We start from the raw sequence: 19,815 nt of genomic DNA on the forward strand, positions 1-19,815 counted from the left end.
GAATATCTTTTCCTTAACCACCAAGCCTCAGACTTCATAGGAATACTCATTTGATAGACATCTTTCAGATCCTTCAAACTTAGGTTACACATACCTAATCCTTGTTGCCATGGCAACAAAATGAAAAATTAGAAAAAATCTTCTGAGAAACTGCTGACTGGATTTCAGAATAATTTCATGAAAATTATATATTTTTTGGGTGACCCTGTACCGAAATAAGTTTAAGAACATGGCTTCCGGGTTTTCCTTGGCTATAGGTTACAGACCTATAAATACAAATGATATTTTGTCTGGCTAATATGTGTGTTTCATCTGCTGAATGGTAAAAAAATACTGCATGGGTGTAATTATTTTCTGTTATTAAACTATGTAAAATATCAGAGGATTTATAAATCATAGTGAAAATCTTTTGGCTTAAAATTTTTTTAGCTCTCCTGAACACAAAGTGCACGGGGTGAGCTATTGTGATCGTTCACTGTCCGGCATCCGTTTGTCCATCCACACTTTTCTTAAAATCACATCTCTGAAGCCTTGTGGTGGAAGTTGATGAAACTTGGCCTTGATATATATATATGATCTTGACTGTCATATGACCTGCAAACTTAAAACCTTAATAAACAACATTTTTTGTCCAAAAGCCCACATGAATGACACAATTTAGTTCATACTCACACTCAGCAAACTTTATGGCAGGACCTACAAACTGACCTATAGATGACCATGACCTTCATCCGTCCATACAAACCAGATTGCCTACAGCCCCCATTAGTGATCCAATTTAGTTCAGGGACAAATGGACAGTTCAGTCGTTGTATGACCAGAGGCATAATTAGTCTGCATTATATCCTACAGCACAAACACCCATATTTCCCAAGTTCTTAACACTTCAGATAAGGCTGCCAACTGTGGAAACACTAAATAAAGCCCTAGTGGACAGTATCTGTTATTTCCCAAAGCCAGCAAAAAAATATATTGAGTCATTCTCTTTGCAGGAGCCAATCCCATCTTAAGTAATTTATCTGTCAGTCAAAGTCAACATTATGATCTTTCTATCAAAGACTACCATAAAACTTTCCATATTCAATCAGCAGCCTGGCTGGGAATTTCTTTAGTTGCTGTATTCTAACTATAAAAATCTGTGTACAGGCAAGCATTAGTTGGGTTTCATAAAGGCAGAATTTTGAGTAGTAGTACATTTAGAATGTAGACTTTTTGTATTTGCAGAACTTTTTATTGTAAAAAAGACTAATGAACATCAGAGTTTTCAAGGTTAAAGCATCTGTATTATTAATGGAATTTAAAGAGGAAATTTAAACACCATAGATGCACAGCCGTACTGCATAAATGCACTGATAACCTGAATTTTGAGACCTATTACTGTCTGGACACACTGTCTGAAATGGTAACTATTGCCACTTAATGTCATTGTTTGGCTTCTATCTCTTGTCCAGTCCTTTTTTTTGCCACAACCAGCTTCGTTCTATTAAACTACAAGGCCTATGGCTTACTTACGAAATGGGTCCCTGCCTGTCTGTTCCTTTTATCATCTAGTCCTTTAACACTGTTTGAAAGCCCTTGATTGCTGGTATAGTAAACTTGGAAGAGACATCCAAGCTCATTAAACAATAAAACTGTTAAATAAATTCAATTTGTTTTGTGTTCCACAGTGAAATAACCAAGAAACAGTCGGTTAACTCAACACTGGGTGCTTGATCTCCTGTCATCAATGGTAGAATAGTCCAGAACAATAACAAGAAAACTACTGTTGTCAACATTGATCAGATTCATCAAGAATACATATTAATTGATTTCTTTGCAACACCTTCACCTTGTACCTATTTTTTTTTTTTCAAATTTGGTTAATGTTGCAATTATTGAAGGGAATTTAAAGGATGTTTACATGATGGTAGATGGAAATTACAGGAGGTGTAGACCAAATATTGCCCCAAAGTTTGCAGAATTATCTTTACTGTTTCTGTCTGTCTGTTATCAAGCATAATACTATCTTCCATTTCAATGGAAATATACTGTTTTGCCTTCATTGTCATTCTGCATTTACTTTGTCCATGGTAATGTCCAAAACCCATGGCCAAATTTAAATGCAATTTCACAAGTGTATAAAACTTAGATTTGCATATTGTGGGCACATTCAGCTTGCATTATTTTAGTGGAATTTTAACCAGAAGTTTTCTTATATTGAATTTTCGGTGTAGAAGAAGGGTTCCAAAAAAGACCATTCATGTTGAAACATTTGGCCAAAAGTGTTTTTTAGTGCATTTGATAACATGGCCTTATAATTTTTAAGGCATTGTGGGCAAAAGTAATTCAAGCAGAACCAGTCACAGCACAAGTACCATAACTCTTTCTGGAATAATTATATAGTTTTGTTTTTTTTCTGATTGAAAATAAAATATTCAGTGGGTAGAATTTAACAAGACGATGATTCATTTTTAGTATGCCCCACCCCCTTTCGAAGAAGTTTTGCAGATGTCGGCCTGTCTGTCCGTAGACCAATCCTTTCCCGGATGATAACTCAAGAACGCTTGGGCCTAGGATCAAGAAAGTTGATAGGGAGGTTGGTCATGACAAGCAGATGACCCCTAGTGATTTTGAGATCAGTAAGACAAAGATCAAGGTCACAGTGACCCGAAACAGTTAAACTGTTTCCGGACGGTAATTTGAGAATGCTTAGGCCTAGGATCATGAAAGTTGATATGGAGGTTGGTCATCACCAGCAGATGACCCCTATTGATTTTGAGTTCAGTAGGTCAAAGGTCAAGGTCACAGTGACCTGGAACAGTTAAACTGTTTCTTGACAATAACTTGAGAACACCTGTGCCTAAGGATAATGAAAGCTGATGTGGAGGTTGATCAAGACCATCTGATGACCTCTATTGATTTTGAGGTCAGTAGGTCAAAAGTCAAGGTCACAGTGACCCGGAACAAATAAACCATTTCCGGATGATAACTTTAGAACCATGTGGGCCTAGGATCACGAAACCTTTTAGGGATGTTGATCTTGAGCAGCAGATGACTCCTATTGATTTTTAGGTCAAAGGTCAAGGTCACAGTGACCCGGAACAGTTAAACCGTTTCTGGATGATAACTTGAGAATGATTGAGCCTAAGGTCATGAATCTTAATAGGGAGGTTGATCATTACCAACAGATGACCCCTTTTGATTTTGAGGTCAGTAGTCAAAGGTCAAGGTCACATTAACCCAGAACAGTAGAACTTTTTTTGCCAGATAACTAGACGAAAATGCTCTGGTCTAAGATCACATTTGATACGGAGTTTACTTATGACTAGTAAATGACCCTTGTATCATAGCTCGGTGATTTTTCTTAACATATTTGGTGCAGGTAGTTCGTATACTCTGAGTACAGGGTGCGGTAACTAAAAGTGTGCAGGTATTTAATACCCGCACGCTACTTACCGCACTGTTGGAAGGAAAAGTATGCCAGCTTGTCTGGAACAGTAGACTTATTGATTTTCTGCTCCTCTAGCATTGGTTTATTAGTCCCCTACTGGTTGAAAACCAGTTTCGGGGACTATAGGAATGTGCTTTTCCGTCATTCCGTCTGTCCGTCCGTCCGTCCGTCCGCAATTTCGTGTCCGGTCCATAACTCTGTCATCCATGAAGGGATTTTAATATTACTTGGCACAAATGTTCCCCATGATGAGACGACGTGTCATGCGCAAAACCCGGACCCCTAGCTCAAAGGTCAAGGTCACAATTGGAGGTCAAAGGTCAACAGGGCTTTTTTCCTGTCCGGTCCATAACTCTCCCATCCATGAAGGGATTTTAATATTACTTGGCATAAATGTTCCCCATGATGAGACGACGTGTCATGCGCAAAACCCGGACCCCTAGCTCAAAGGTCAAGGTCACAGTTGGAGGTCAAAGGTCAACAGGGCTTTTTTCCTGTCCGGTCCTTAACTCTCCCATCCATGAAGAGATTTTAATATTACTTGGCACAAATGTTCCCCATGAGAAGACGACGTGTCATGCGCAAAACCTAGACACCTAGCTTAAAGGTCAAGGTCACAATTTGAGGTCAAAGGTCAACAAGGCTTTTTTCCTGTCCGGTCCATAACTCTCCCATCTATGAAGGGATTTTAATATTACTTGGCACAAATGTACCTCATAATAAGACGATGTGTCATGCACAACTTTCAAACCCCTAGCTCAAAGGTCAAGGTCACACTTAGCAGTCAAATGTTAACATAGCATGAACAGGGTCTGTTTCGTGTCCGGTCCATAACTCTGACATTCATTAAGGAATTTTGATATCACTTAGCACAAGTGTTCCCCATGATGAGACGACGTGTCGTGCGCAAATCCCAGACCCCTAGCTCAAAGGTCAAGGTCACAATTGGGGGTCAAAGGTCAATAAGGTTTTTTTCCCTGTCCGATCCAGAACTCTGTCATCCATCAAGGGATTACAATATTACTTGGCATAAATGTTTCCCATGATGAGACGACGTGTCATGCACAACACCCAGTACCCTAGTTTAAAGGTCAAGGTCACACTTTGAGATCAAAGGTCAAGAGGATTTTTTTCCTGTCCGGTCTATAACTTTGTCATGCAAAGCAGGATTTAGATATCAGTTGGCACAAATATTCCCCTGGATGAGACAACATGTCATGCGCAAGAACCAGGTCCCTAGGTCTAAGGTCAAGGTCATATTTAGAGGTCAAAGGTCAAATTCAAGAATGACTTTGTACGGAACATTTCTTCTTCATGCATGGAGGGATTTTGATGTAACTTGGACCAAATGTTCACCACCATGAGGCACCCTTGTTTTTAGAATTACATCCCTTTGTTCTTACTATAAATAGATTTTATTGTAACTTTTTTATTACTGGCGGTAGAGAAAAATCGAGACCACTTTTCTGTGGTACAGCATGCATGTTACATCCAATTTTTAGGTGTATTTTGACCTATCTCTACCTGGTAAAGAGTTTCTTGTGGACTTATATTATATAGATTTTTTTTTTTTTTTTTTTTTTTAAAAGATTAATTTCCCTTTGTTGTTACTATAAATAACTTACATGATAACATTTTTATAATCAGCCAAAAAAATTCAATATGAAAACAACTATAGGTTTTTATCTATATAAATTTTAATCCAAGTGTTTTGTTATAACATATTGTATATATAGTACAATATTGTTTATACATCATTGACAGATATCAGTTCATTATGTTATACTGCAGTAGAGAAAATTAGGTGCCTTCCAGTAGGGGACTTTGTATTGCATGGCAATACTTCATTCACTTGTTTTACCTGGGCTTTACACATTTGTAAAGCAAGGATTTTAAGTACTCACTGAACTGCTGTATATGGCAATGTGGAACGCCTACAACTACCATGTATGGATGGCTATGATACAAAACAGAAAGAACATTAAAACTCGAGGGTAAACGATTTATACTCGGGGGCTATGCTCCCTCATACAAATCGTTTACCCTCGAGTTTTAATGCTCTTTCTATTACATAATTATTGATTTGAGGTCAGTATGCCAAACCTCAGTGCACAGTGACCAAATAATTTCTGTTCCTTGTGCAATTACTGAATGCATCATGGGGGCATTTCGTGTTCTACGAGCGCTTGTTACCATTATATCAATCTTTTCTTGAATCACTTTAAATGATAACTGTAGTTTTAATTAGGCAGAGAAACACATTTTAGTGTTTAAAGTATATATGAATTCTTTGGCCTCCCATTATAACGTGGCCATGTTTTTACACCCATATAGAAAGTACTAAAGTGTGAGTAATTTCTTAAAAATAAAATCCACAGTTCTGCTGAAATTACTGCCAGGGATACTCTACATTATGACATATTTACTTATTTATCAATATGTCATTCACTTACACAAAACAAACAAATGAAACTTACAACAGATATGTAGTACAATGTATCATAATAAAGTCGGACTGAAGTCACTGATTACAATGTCAGTACAATGAGATATATAATATAACTGCATGATAAAAAATGGAACAGCAAGTTAAATTTAATCAACATTTTGTGAGATGTTTTAAAGTAAGTTTATATTGTACAACAAAGTTATTACACACCATGTTGATTATAATAAACCTCATTTACACATCAAGTTGTACAACCTCTTTTGCATATCAATTTGCATATTAAATTATGCAGTCTTATTTGCATATTGAATTGCGCAGCTATATATTCATACCAAACTGTACAGTCTCATTTGCATATCAAGTTGTGCAGTCTCATTTGCATATCAAGTTTGTGCAGTCTCATTTGCATATCAAGTTTGTGCAGTCTCATTTGCATATCAAGTTTGTGCAGTCTCATTTGCATATCAAGTTTGTGCAACAGTTGATAAACAAAGGAAGTCTGAAGGTTCAGTTCCTGTATCTATCTCCACAGTTTCCGATATTTTACTATAACATCTTGAAGACTCGAATTAGATGTTTATTTTTCTCATCATAACTGTCACGACTGATGTACAGTTTATTGTTAGTACCACACAAATAGATAGCCTGGGGATACTTCACATCCTTGAACACAACATGACCTTTTTTTAAGTCAGCAGATATATGTTGTATGTTGCTATTGTAAGCATCACACGCTACAATGGAGTCATCCTCTAACAAAGCAAGGCCTCTTGGAGAGCCCATAGCATCATAACTTCCTGTCAGCTCACCTTGCCAGTTTAACCTAATAACTACATGCTTCTCCCTGTCAGATGCATATATAGAGTGGCTGTTGGATATGACATAATCTGGTTTACTGAAAACATCTTCCCCATTTGAGTTTGTTGCTACTGTTGTTTGTACTTTACCTTTTAAATCAATGATTTGGAGTTTTCCTGGACAGCAAAATGTCACTGCAAGTTTGTCTCCATAACAACTTAGGCCGTAGCATTCTCCATCTACATCCAGTTTGTGCTTCAATAAGAGTTTGTTTGAAGAAGCAGACACATACTGAATTGTGTCCTTTGCAGGTAGGGTGACAGCAACTTGGCCTCTGGTTACTGGGGTGATGTCCCAGGGATAGGTATTTAAGTATAATTCATCAGTTACGGAATCGTTGTTCACATTAACCATTTTGATTGAGTCATTATACAAATCAGTGAGAAGAAGTTTCGAAGGTGCAAGGAGAGTCATTCCAGTTATCCAGCAACTGCTTTCATCTTCCGCTTTCTTCACACAGATATTTCCTTGCCAGGAGTAATGTTTTAATGCACCAAGCGATTTTTCCTTGAAAGGAAAGCTGAATATTTTTGGGTTTGGTTGAAAGAAATATTCTTTAACATCATCAGGTGAAGGTAGCTGTGAAAGTTTTTTCTGTCCATCTTTGATCAGTTTCTCTGCAGATTTGAGTTCCATGAAGAGCCTGTCTGTTTGTTTAGACGTATTGAAATGTTTAATGGAATCAGCTGAAGCTTTCAGAAGCTTTGTGATATTGGCTGTTTCTACCGTCTTCAGTCTTCCTTCATTATCTCGTTGTAGGGCCCTTGCCTTGTCAAAAGCTTGCTTTTCTAATTCATCTAATCTTTGATTTATCTCGTTTCTGAACTTCTTTATATCTGCAAGAATATCTTCTAAGATATTGTTTGAACTGGTTATCTTTTCTGTTAGATCTGCTGTTGTTTTCTGTAATTTCTGAGTTATTATATCCATTTCTTTTAAGGTACTTGTATACTCCTTGCTGTTTAGGCATTGAGTAGAGATGTCGGGTATATAGTTGACGTGACAAGATGTACCAGTGTGTTCAAGGGTTACACATACGCTGCAGACAAGAGCCTTATGGTCGTGACAATAGAACTTGATCATTTCTTTCTTGTGTTTAGCACAGGGTGTTGAAAGATCATCAGATTGAGCAGTATGGACAGATTTTGATGGAACTTGTAGAGTGTGTGGCATGTTGTGTTTATCCAGGAGGGAATGATGTCTGGATGGCCTGGCACGTCTGTGGTGGGTAAAACAGGACTCACAAAGGTGCTCTTCACAATCCATGCAGAACCCAAAGGCAGGAAGTCTGAGGTCATCTTGGTCACATGGTTGACAGAAAGTTTCAAAGTCTTCATCTGAGCCAAGGGATATCATAGGAGAAAATTTGGTCTGTGTTTTTTTCCCAGATACAGCCATATTAGATCTGCAATATATAAAACCTAGAAGTCAGCAAAAACATTTTTTTAGATATATATGATATAAAAGAAAAGCTAATAGCGATTTTTATAGAAGGCATTTCTTAATTAAGTTACAATGAATTTAGTCAGATGTGTGCTTTATATGACAGTCTAGGTTTACCATTAAGGCCTGGTGCATTTCCATCAGAAAATATTTAAGCTGTGTGCTCTGTGAGGAACATAATAAAAATAGCATGGCCTCTCAGCTTTCTTAGTGTTGAATGCCATTGTAAATGTTGAATACCAGTAGATTACACAAGGGGCTCTATCATCTGCATCCCCATCCAAGTAAGTAGTTGTAGTTCTGAAGTCTTAAGGATGTAGGAGCGAATTTTTTTCTAACATAAAGAATTTTTTCATACTCTGAGAGCTTGAAGAACATTTGTTTCCAAGACAAACAAGAGAAGAAAAAACATAGGTCACCGAACTCGTTTTCATTTTATAGGGCATTTTCTTCACCCACTGCTTAAGCATTTCTGAAATTTTGTAAAATTAGAAAAATGGTGATACTTTATGGAACATATAATATCCCACTTAATGTTATAGGAGCCCGCCCGCTTAGCTCAATAGGTAAGAGCGTTGGTCTACGGATCTCGGGGTCGCGAGTTCGATCCTCGGGCGGGGCGTATGTTCTCCGTGACTATTTGATAAACGACATTGTGTCTGATATCATTAGTCCTCCACCTCTGATTCATGTGGGGAAGTTGGCAGTTACTTGCGGAGAACAGGTTTGTACTGGTACAGAATCCAGGAACACTGGTTAGGTTAACTGCCCGCCGTTACATGACTGAAATACTGTTGAAAAACGGCGTTAAACCCAAAACAAACAAACAAAACAAACTAATGTTATAGGAATTTCAGGTATTACAGGTTAATATGAATACAAGGTGATGCCAGTATTATATAAGCATAAATGTCACTAACAATTCTCTTTCATTTTCACATATTGACATAATTATTCCACCCACTTTATTGTCAATGGAAAAAACGTATTTAGATCTACAAAAAAAATTCTGACCTTAAGATTTTCAAAATATTTTGCAGCTTTAATGACCCACAAAAATGCTTCAAAATGGAAAGAAAAAAAGTTGGGGTCACCGTGCATCTAAGAGATTTATTAAGAAAAAACTGTTAAAAATTGGCGAATTTTGATATTTTTTGTTCTTTTTGTTTTGATATATGTTTTCTAGATAACATAATGTGCTATCTTGAAAACTTTTATTTCAGTTATAGCTCATTATTATATGTATCAGTCAGGAAAATTTCAAAACAAAACCTAATCTACTTTAATAGATATTTGACATTACCTACCCCTACCCCAATGTAAATCTTACATCAATTTTAGGCAAATACCAGCCAAAAATAAGGGTGAAAAAAAATTTTTTCGCAAAAAAGTAGAATTTATTTGCTTAAATGGTACATTATTAGCCATATTTTAATTATCTATCATTAATTTTTTGGCAAAACTTTTGTTAGAAAGCACTATTCGGAGAAACATTTTTCAAAATGGCGGATATCCTGAAAAAAAAACGCTCGTACATCCTTAAGTGGTTTTTTGAAGTGTCACATGCAGGCAATTTTCCTAAGATGAATTAAATCTACTATTTAAGGCAGCAAAAATATATGCAGCACAGATATTTTAAAGGGTACACCACCTCTATAAATTTACTTCCTCTTTTAATGTTACGCAAGAGTAAAAATCAATAGTAAATGAAGAAGGTATGGAAACATGGCCCTTTAAACACAGGTTTACAATCTTCTTTATTGCTCAAAATGTATATACATGTATATAAGTAAATGTAACATACCTTTTAATGATATCCTACACTTCATAAAAATCTTAATAAATTTATGTCAAGGGGTGTATTCATTGTGTGAATTACACTCCAACTGGCTTGATGTTTTAATTGGTGGAAAGGAATCACATGGCTGTATGAGTGATAAAACTGATATCAAGTCCTGAAATAATCTAATCTGTGACAATTTTAAATGTGTGTAGTGGAGATAACATTGATCTAATCTTGATAATTGTTTACTTGCACTATGCTGTACTGCTTGGGTATTTTCACTCATTGAGCTCTTAGTTTAAATGGTTTTGTTTGACTGCTTTTATAGGCTGCCAGTGTTTAAAAAAACTGAAAATCCTTCTGCTCATGAACTACCTGAAATTTTGCCAGAAGCAAGGCCTTTCTCAGGTTAGCAACCTAGGACAATTTGGGGCTACTGAAATACTGTTGAAAAACTGCGTTAAACCCAAAACAAACAAATCTTTTTATACGTAAAGTCTACAAAGAGATCTTCCCCATTTACGTTCTCTGCACTTTTTCTCTGTACCTTTTGTTTGATAATTTAGTTAGCATCTCAGTGGTCAGTTTTGGCTCCCAAATATTGCCATTTAAGGAGAATCATTACTGGATAAACTAACACTTGAGCTTGTTTCATAAATGAATTGATGCTGCTGTCAGAAAATAAAAGTTAGCATCAGTCAGAAACTAGGCAAACTAGTACTATTTTTGTCTACATAAGAATTATGTAGAAAGTAATTGTAATGAGCAAAATAGTTTTAGACCCAAAGAAAAGTAATTAGATATCTACCAGAAGTAATTGAAGTACACTGAATTATTCAAGGGTTTTAGTTTGACAAATGACAGACTGTTTTTGAAGTCCAGCGACACTGAAATTTGTTTCCTCATACAAGTTATTGTTGTAGTATATCTGCTTTGCTAAATTGATGTACATAAGCAATAGCAGGAAATACTTTTGACAGTTTACCCTTTCAGGCCCAGACTTTCTTAAAATGTGTGAAGGCTTATCTAAGACAAAAAACTACTACAGTGATACTGCACAAACCTTGGCCTACAGTGCCCAGGCCCAGATCCAGAAATTTTTGACTGGGGGGGCACCAGTCTAGAATGAAGACGTCACCGCCGAGGCGCATAGCGAGGTATTGGAGGGGATGCCTTTTGCCCATGTTAGGGGTGGGCCCCTGGAGGGTGCTCTCCCCTTGGAAAATTTTGAAATACAGGTATGAAATGGTGGCCTGACGGGTGCGTTTCTGGGTCTAAATCTTGAAAAAAAAAATATTCCTTTGCCAAAATAGTAGGGTGCATCTTTGATGAGTATAGGTCACTTCTCGGCCAACTGGGGGGGTGGGGGCATGGGCCCCCTTGGCCTGGCCCTCGATCCGGGCCTGGTGCCTGTGTGGATCTATGGCTGTGGATACTGCACAAATCTTGGCCCACAGTGCCTATGTGGATCTATGGCTGTGGATACTGAAGAAAGAAATGTGACGTTGAATTGTACAACAATTTCTTTAGAATGAAATCAAAGGGTATCCAAAATCAGTCAGTCAAGTCAGTCAGTCAGTCAGATTGGGATGTTTCAAGGCAAGTCTGTCAGCTGGTTCATTAAGCTTACCAATCAATCATTGGTAAAAAAGATTGGCTTTTTACGAAGTGCAAATTATTTGGAATGGTGAAAAACTAATTGATTTATTCCTTCTTTGGAAATCAGTTGTCAGGATTACAAAGTACCAAGCACGGCCTAAAAGGCAATGTGATTGCTCTCAGAAGGGAAATATTCCTCGACTTTCGATTGATGTGGGAAGTTGTCAGTTACTTGTGGAGGAAAAGCCATTACTGGAGTGGAATCCAAGAAATCTGGTTAGGTGAACTGAATTCTGTTACGAACTGAAATGGCATTGAATGCATATGCATTGAAACCCTGTCAGTAAAGATTACCTTCAGGAAATGAAAGAAGAGCTTTGTTGACAGATGGTCACTCAACACAGATTTACACTTTTTATAGTAACAGAGAAACAAGTGACTATTATAAGCAGGCTTTTTAGTAGTGGCCTTTTTTTTCAAGGTTGTTTTTAGCACAAAGAAAAAAAAATGAATATGCCACAAGTTTTTCGAGGTGGTGGAATTGATATATGACAGAAGGATTTTGGTCAGCCTTACACAATGATACGATACCGTCTAGGAAATGCAAGTGTTTTACAATATAGACAAAATCAATTTGAAATGTCATAGTTTGATGAGATAATGATGATATAATATGCCACCAGGTATATTTATTGCTATTTGCAACTGAATTTCTAATCGTTTAATTTCCCAGGTGTACCATATAAGATTGATTAAATTAAATTTGAAGTTTTATTGTCATCATATAAAAGCCATAGATTACAGCGAACTTGGTGTGTTGAAAATTTACATAAAATAGGTATTTCTCTGCTACTGGAAGTCTAATGCATGGCCTTGACAAGAATTTCCTTGCTGAAGTTGCATGATTCATTCATTTCACACTGTTCAGCCTGACTGTGTCACCTTAAGTTTGTCTAGACAATTGTCTGTGTCATTTTCAGTTTGTCAAACTTATGCCACATGTCTGTGTCACATTAAGCTTGTCAAACTTATGCCACATGTGTCACTTTCAGTTTGTCAAGCCTCGGCCAATTCTGCAGTATTCTGCCTGATGATGTATCTGAAGTTGTTAATTGTCCTCTGCTGATTATGAAGTTGTTTTTAGCTCGACTATTCGAAGAATAAGTTGAGCTCTACTCACCACGGCGTCGGTGTCACACCTTGGTTAAGTTTTTCGTATCAGTCCATTTTTTGACAAAGTCTTTTGAGATAAAGCTTTGAAACTTTTAACACTTGTTTACCATCACCACCATGTCCAGTTGTAGGCAAGAGTACATAACTCTATCAAGGATTTTGTCTGAATAACGGCCCCTTTTAACTTAGAAATCTTGGTTAAGTTTTTCGTACCAGTTCACATTTTATGTAAAGTGTTTGACATATGGCTTTGAAACTTTTATCACTTGTTTATTATAACAGTCTCTATCTATAGGCAAGAGTACATAACTCTGTCAACTATTTTGACTGAATTATGGCCCTTTTTGGACTTGGAAATTGGTACAATTTGTGTACAAGTCCATGTTTTGTCAAAACTATTCAACTTGTGGCTTTGAAAGTTGCACAATTGTTCATCATCATGATTTATATCTGTAGGTCAGAGTACATAACTCTGTCAACTATTTTGGCGTAATTATGGCCCGTATTTGACTTGGAAATTGGTTTAGTTTTCGTACAAGTCCATGTTTTGTCAAAACTATTTGACATGTGGCTTTGAAACTTTGAGCACTTGTTTATCATCATGATTTCCATCTGTAGGCAAGAGTACATAGCTCTGTCAACTATTTTGGCTGAATTATGGCCCTTTTTGGACTTGGAAATTGGTTTAGTTTTCATACAAGTCAATGTTTTGTCAAAGCTATTTGACATGTGGCTTTGAAACTTTTAACACTATTGGTTTATCATCATGATTTCGATCTGTAGGCAAGAGTACATAACTCAAATACATAACTCTATCAACTATTTTGGCTAAATTATGGCCCTTTTTGGACTTGGAAATCAGTGAAGTTTTTGTACCAGACTATATTATGCCTAACCTGTTTGTCATATGGCTTTGAAACTTTGACCACTTGTTTACCTTCATAGTCTACTTACCTAGGACATGGACTTGAGCTCAGTTATGGCCCTTTTCTGGACATAGAAATTATTAGTTAGGTTTCGCATACCATTCGATATTTTGTCTATCAACTGTTTGATATATGGCTTTGACACTTTGAACACTTACTTACCAACATGGTCACACATTGCATTATAGCACAAAACTTATCCAAATCCACAAATGCAGGTACATTGTTTGTCTTATCAGTTCCTTTTTTTTTTTTTTTGAAAATCTCGGGTAATATTTTGACCCTATACTTCTATCAATGCTTCGAATAGTCGAGCGCGCTGTCAACAGACAGCTCTTGTTTAGCTCGGCGTCACACCTTGGTTAAGTTTTTCGTACCAGTTCACATTTTGACAAAAATTTTGAGATAAAGCTTTGAAACTTTCAACACTTGTGTACCATCACCATATCCAGTTTTAGGCAAGAGTACATAACTCCATCAAGGATTTTGGCTGAATTATGGCTCCTTTTAACTTAAAATCTTTTGTTAAGTTTTTCGTACCATTTCATATTTTGTGTAAACTGTTTGACATATGGCTTTGAAACTTTTATCACTTGTTTATTATAACAGTCTCTATCTGTAGGCAAGAGTACATAACTCTGTCAACTATTTGGCTGAATTATGACCCTTTTTGAACTTGGAAATTGGTACAGTTTTTGTACAAGTCCACATTTTGTCAAAACTGTTTGACATGTGGCTTTGAAACTTTGAACACTTGTTTACCATCATGATTTCCATCTGTAGGCAAGAGTGCATAACTCTGTCAACTATTTTAGCTGAATTATGGCCCTTTTTGGACTTGGAAATTGGTACAGTTTTTGTACAAGTCCACGTTTTGTCAAAACTATTTGACTTATGGCTTTGAAACTTTGAACACTTACTTATCATCCTGATTTCCATCTGTAGGCAAAAGTACATAACTCTGTCAACTATTCTGGCTGAATTATGGCCCTTTTTGGACTTGGAAATTGGTTCAGTTTTCGTACAAGTCAGCGTTTTATCAAAAATATTTGATATATGACATCTTTATGCAAGAGTTCATAACTCTGTTAACTATTTTGGCTGAATTATGGCCTTTTTGGACTTGGAAATCAGTTAAATTTTTCATACCTGTCCATATTTTGCCTAACCAGTTTGTCCTACAGCTTTGAAACTTTGACTTCTTGTTTTATAATACCATCATAATCTACATATGTAGGCAAGACTATGATTTCAGCTCAGTCATGGCTTTTTTTTGACATAGAAATTAGTTGTTAAGTTTCGCATACCATTCCATATTTTGTCTAAACTGTTTGATATATGGCTTTGAAACTTTGAACACTTGCTCACCATGATGGTCACACGTTGCCATATAGTGCAAGACTTATCCAAATCCATAAAAACAGATACATTGTTTGTCTTATTTATTTTTCTTCTTTTGTCTGAAAATCTCTGGTAATATATTTTGACCCCATACTTCCATCAATTCTTCGAATAGTTGAGCGCGCTGTCAATAGAAAGCTCTTGTTTACTTGTTGAGATTAAGTATTTATTTGTACGAAAATGGTATTTTGTGACAAATTGCCAAAATCCAAATCTTAACAGTAATTTTTTTTAGTTACTACATTAATTTTATTAAAGTGAAGTTGCAGTGGTTATTAATTGTTTTTTAATGTGTAAAAGCATTATTTGATGATATCATATCTTAAATGAGCATTTTAAGAATTTTGAAGTGTCATGGCTTTAAGTCTATAACAGTTGTGATGTCCGTGTCGTTTTTTTTTGTGTCAGTAATTTAATGATAATTTTTGCCTTCAATTTGTCTCAGTTCTGTGTCACCTGTAAGAACATCCATTCAAAAGGGGAGGTCTCCAAATGCCATTTCTCGATCTACTGATGATATTTCATCACCTGAATATCTGGTGAGCAATAATCCATTCAGTGTTCCATTTCATTTTGTTTAAAAAAAATCTCACAGAACTTGCAACACATTCAACGTTAAAAGGTTTCATGTAGCTAGTCTCCACTACACAGCCCTGGGTCACAGTAATCATGTCATACCTCTAGTTAGGCAGTGCTATCAAGTTGAGCATTGTGTTCACTGCTACAAGTGGACGCTATTGTTTATATGATAGAAAAATTGTTGAAAAAGATGCTGAACTTGAACACATACACAAATATACGAAATATACAAAGCTAAGAGGTTTATTGTCATCAAACCAATACTTTACTCATTGTCTGACCACTCATGTTACATTATAGTACACAGGCTATGAAATCTTAACATTTCTTTTTTAAAGTATTATTAAATAAAATTGGTTTAGGCAGAAGACCAACTGAATATTATTGAATTTTCTTTTTATTTTTACGACTAAAAAGCAGTCTCAAATAAGCACCCTGTTTTAAAAAAATGCTTAGCTATAGGGTGTTTATTCATGGATATATGGTACAGACATTAAAATATAACTTTTCTAGCCTTGAGCCTGTAAGAAAGTAGCCGTAATGGAATTTTTGTCTCATTTCACACCAAAAATCAACCAATTTCATGAAAACTATGATTATCATGGGTTACATGATGAAACTGTTTCTCTGGAAAATTGCTTCTACTGGTTATAATAGCTAGGATCGCGGTTTATTGATGAAGTCTAGCTTCAACTATTTGCTTTACTTCAGATAATCTGTAGAGGAAATTGCCACCCTACAAAATGCATTAGGATTAACATAAGGATTTTACATAAGTGTCTCCAAAACCATCAGAGACTAGCATTTGCTTCAGGGACTATGTGGATAACTATTATTCACTTTGACATTTCTAGGAATACACAATGATGTAGCTTTATGTAAATAAATTGAATTCTTGCATTTTTGTTTAGCTGTTTGAATCTCCCAGGAAATAGAATATTCTTTCCTTAATCGCAGTTTGTTGTATTTCATTCACTTGTATTGTTGTCTGTGTTAAATGCTTACCAAGATTTAATACAGTTCACATGTTTAGAAAAATTCTGTCAAGATAAATTTGTAAAGTTTGACTTTTTTTACTATTTATATCTTTTAGATGTATTGATAATGGAGATATATAGGGAAGGATTAATATGTGGCTATATTTATCTCAAGATAGGAGCCTAATCTTTCCTTGTAAACTTCAGTTGACAAAATTAGCTGTTCCTCTGGTACGACTTTCTGTTAAGTGCATTCAGTAACAGATGGTCTTTGATGTGTTTATTTTTTTACTGACAGCAAAATCTAGGCATCAAGATTTATAAGATATGTTTATTTTATCACTGAATACAAAATCTAGATAAAAAGATCTTCTTAAATTTTGCTGAGCTTGGAGTCTCAGAACTTGAATAAAGATATTGTGATACAAACAGACATGATTTCTGTATTCCAGTGAAGGAAATTGAAATGTCTGCAGTTACATGAAACTGTGGTATCTCATCTAATGGAATATTTCATCTTATGAAATGTATTAAATATAGCTGCAGCATTTCACCTAATGGACTATTTCTTATATAACAAAAGGAGGATCTCATGTATCAGAGGATTTAGTTTTCATTACGTGATAGTTCTTTGTCATATGACTTTTCCGAACGTGACTGATTACTTTAGAGAAGTACCTATAAAGAGGTGTATGCTAACACTTATACTGGAGAATGACAAAAGTAGTTAGTCACATTGCGTTAGAAGTGTGACAGTGTACTTAGAGGGAACATTATAAAGTTGCATTTTATGTTGGAAATAATTCTTTGCATATTATTGATAAAAAAGGATTATTTGAAATTTGCATGTTCATGACAGATTTGGAAATAGACACTAGTTCAAAAATGATAAATGAAAATAGACAGTTGTTCTTTACACCAGAAATAAGTTATAGTGCAGATAAAGGAATAAAAAGATTTATCAGAAGTTTTAATGTTCATAACAAATGCAGACACAGGTGCAAAAATGGAGATGAAAGTTAGATTTTGGAATGCATATTTTTTGAATACTATAGTAGATTGTAACAATTTAATCAGGTATTCAAACTTAACTGTTTTAGAAATTTGAAATATGCAACAAAATAAAATGTTTGCATTTGAGTCGATGTTAAGGAAACATCATGTTGTTGTGACAACAAGTATTGAAAATATTACAAAACATGAGGAGAAGTTGTTAAAGCTCTACGGTGGTTCTCCACATCGTAGCAGACTGTTTAAGTTATTTAAAGGCAGTTTATCTCTGCAGGTGTACAAGGTGGTAGTGAACAGCGGAACAAAGTCCTGGTTCATCTTCCGGCGTTATAATGAGTTCCACACTTTATTCGAAAAAGTAAGTAAAATTTCTTTTTCGCCTTACCTTTTATTTAATCATGATTAGTCCCTATTGGTTGATAACCAGTTTTGGGGACACAAGTCAATCAATCCTACTCACTTTAGTCTGGTCAGCAACTTTGCCATACATTTTGTGCCGCAAACACTTCTGGATCAAAGATCATACTTAGAGGTGAAAAACCTGTGTCATTCTTTTGCCTGTAATTTTTTATACATGGACAGATTTTCAGAAATGTGTAGTAAAGGTTTGCCACAATGATGTAATACTTGGATCACTAGCATAAAGGTCAAGGTCAACATTAAAGTACTGTGGCAATGAAAGAATTTTTATACGCCCAAAGGGACATATTATGTTATGACGCCAGTGTCCGTCCGTCCGTCAGCAATTTTGTGTCCGCTCTGAACCCGTTTGAAGGATTTCGAAGAAACTTGACGCAAATGTTCACCACATAGAGACAATGTACAGAGCGCATGTTATAGATGGCTCGCTTCAAGTTTAAGGTCACACTTAGGGGTCAAAGATCATACGACTTTGTTTCTTGTCCGCTCTGTAACTCTTGAACTGCTTGAAGGATTTGAGAGAAACTTGGAACAAATTTTGACCACATCAAGACAATGTTCAGAGCGCATGTTTTGAATGGCTCGCTTCAAGGTCAAGGTCACACTTAGGGGTCAATGTTCACACCGGAACACCTTGAAGGATTTCGTAGAAATTTGACACAAATGTTCACCACATCGACACAACATGCAAAACTATGTACATTTCATATGAAAATTGTCAATCACTGTTGGCATGGATCCTGTGTGTCTGGGTAGACGATAGCTGTTGCTGAAATAAGCTTTGCAGTTTTGAAAAAGTTTTCTTTCTCTTTTGAAATTGTAATTCCGGAAGCTTTTTACAAATATCACTGCATCTAAATAGTCTATGTAGCAGTTCAGTAGTTTATGAAAGTGAAACTTAAGATGGATGTTTTCATTTTTTGTGTTTTGCCTAAATTTTGTGCCGTGGGGGTAAATTTTACACAAACATTACAAATCATTAGCTCATTATTTCTTATGTGTAAAATATACAGATAAACACTGCTGTGAGAACAGAAATACTACTAAAAGATGACAGGTTTCTTTGCAAAGGACAAAGTAACATAAAAAGATAATGCTTTAACCCTTACCCTGCTAAATTTCTATAATGAACTTGTCCATCTTTCAATTTGGACAGTACCATTAACTGTTAAAAGAGGTGCATACCAAAAAAATACTGACTGAATGGCGAACAGTGCAGAACATGATCAGCCTGCACATCCACATTGGTTGCAAAGGCAGAATCAATCATGTTTAGCATGATAAGGGTTAAGAAGTAAGATTCCTTAGCAAAAGACAAAGCAACACCACAGAAGTGAAACTTAAAGAAGATAGGTTTCTTAGCAGAAGACTGAGTAATGACACAGAAAAACATTTTTAAGAAAATACATTCTTTGCAAAAGACATATTATCATTGCAGAAATAATACTTCAAGGGGATAGGTCTCTTAGCAAAATGATGAGAAACATCACAGAAATACAGCCTAACCTGTTTTAAGCAGCCAGGGGAAGCAGACAACTTGGCCGCTTAAGCCAGATGACCGCTGATCGGAGGGGCAGCCAGTATATATATATTTCAGACTTTTGACCAGTGTTCATTTATGACTTTAGCCTTTACGCCCATTTTTTTTTCCGTTTTACTCTTATTATTTTACCAGGATACATTGACATGCATTTGCCTTCGCAATACGAATGGTCTTCTTAGCAATCAACAACTCTGGCGTGTTTTTCTAAAACAAAAATCATAGA

The 19,815-nt window shown here is 35.9% G+C and overlaps 2 protein-coding genes across 3 annotated transcripts in view; one reads left to right on the forward strand and one right to left on the reverse strand.

Moving 5' to 3' along the window:
* LOC123525494 (serine/threonine-protein kinase Sgk2-like) overlaps positions 1-19,815 on the forward strand; it is a 145,750-nt gene that overhangs the window by 15,317 nt on the left and 110,618 nt on the right. For both annotated transcript variants that reach the window (XM_053537826.1, XM_053537825.1), the window contains exon 2: positions 17,904-17,987. In XM_053537826.1, the coding sequence (XP_053393801.1) occupies positions 17,904-17,987 (84 nt within the window). The remainder of the gene's footprint in view (positions 1-17,903; positions 17,988-19,815) is intronic.
* LOC123525493 (E3 ubiquitin-protein ligase TRIM71-like) lies at positions 5,106-10,142 on the reverse strand. The gene is made up of 2 exons (XM_045304585.2): positions 9,985-10,142; positions 5,106-8,142 (listed from the first exon to the last, which is right to left on the reverse strand). The coding sequence occupies exon 2, from the start codon at positions 8,133-8,135 to the stop codon at positions 6,426-6,428; it is 1,710 nt and encodes a 569-aa protein (XP_045160520.2). The 5' UTR covers positions 8,136-8,142; positions 9,985-10,142; the 3' UTR covers positions 5,106-6,425.

The sequence above is a fragment of the Mercenaria mercenaria genome, chromosome 3 (genome assembly GCF_021730395.1).
Source record: "Mercenaria mercenaria strain notata chromosome 3, MADL_Memer_1, whole genome shotgun sequence".
NCBI lineage: Eukaryota > Metazoa > Mollusca > Bivalvia > Venerida > Veneridae > Mercenaria > Mercenaria mercenaria.

Excerpts from the sequence above, each read along its gene's own strand:
- LOC123525493 (XM_045304585.2), bottom strand. The coding sequence starts at position 8,135 with ATGGCTGTATCTGGGAAAAAAACACAGACCAAATTTTCTCCTATGATA.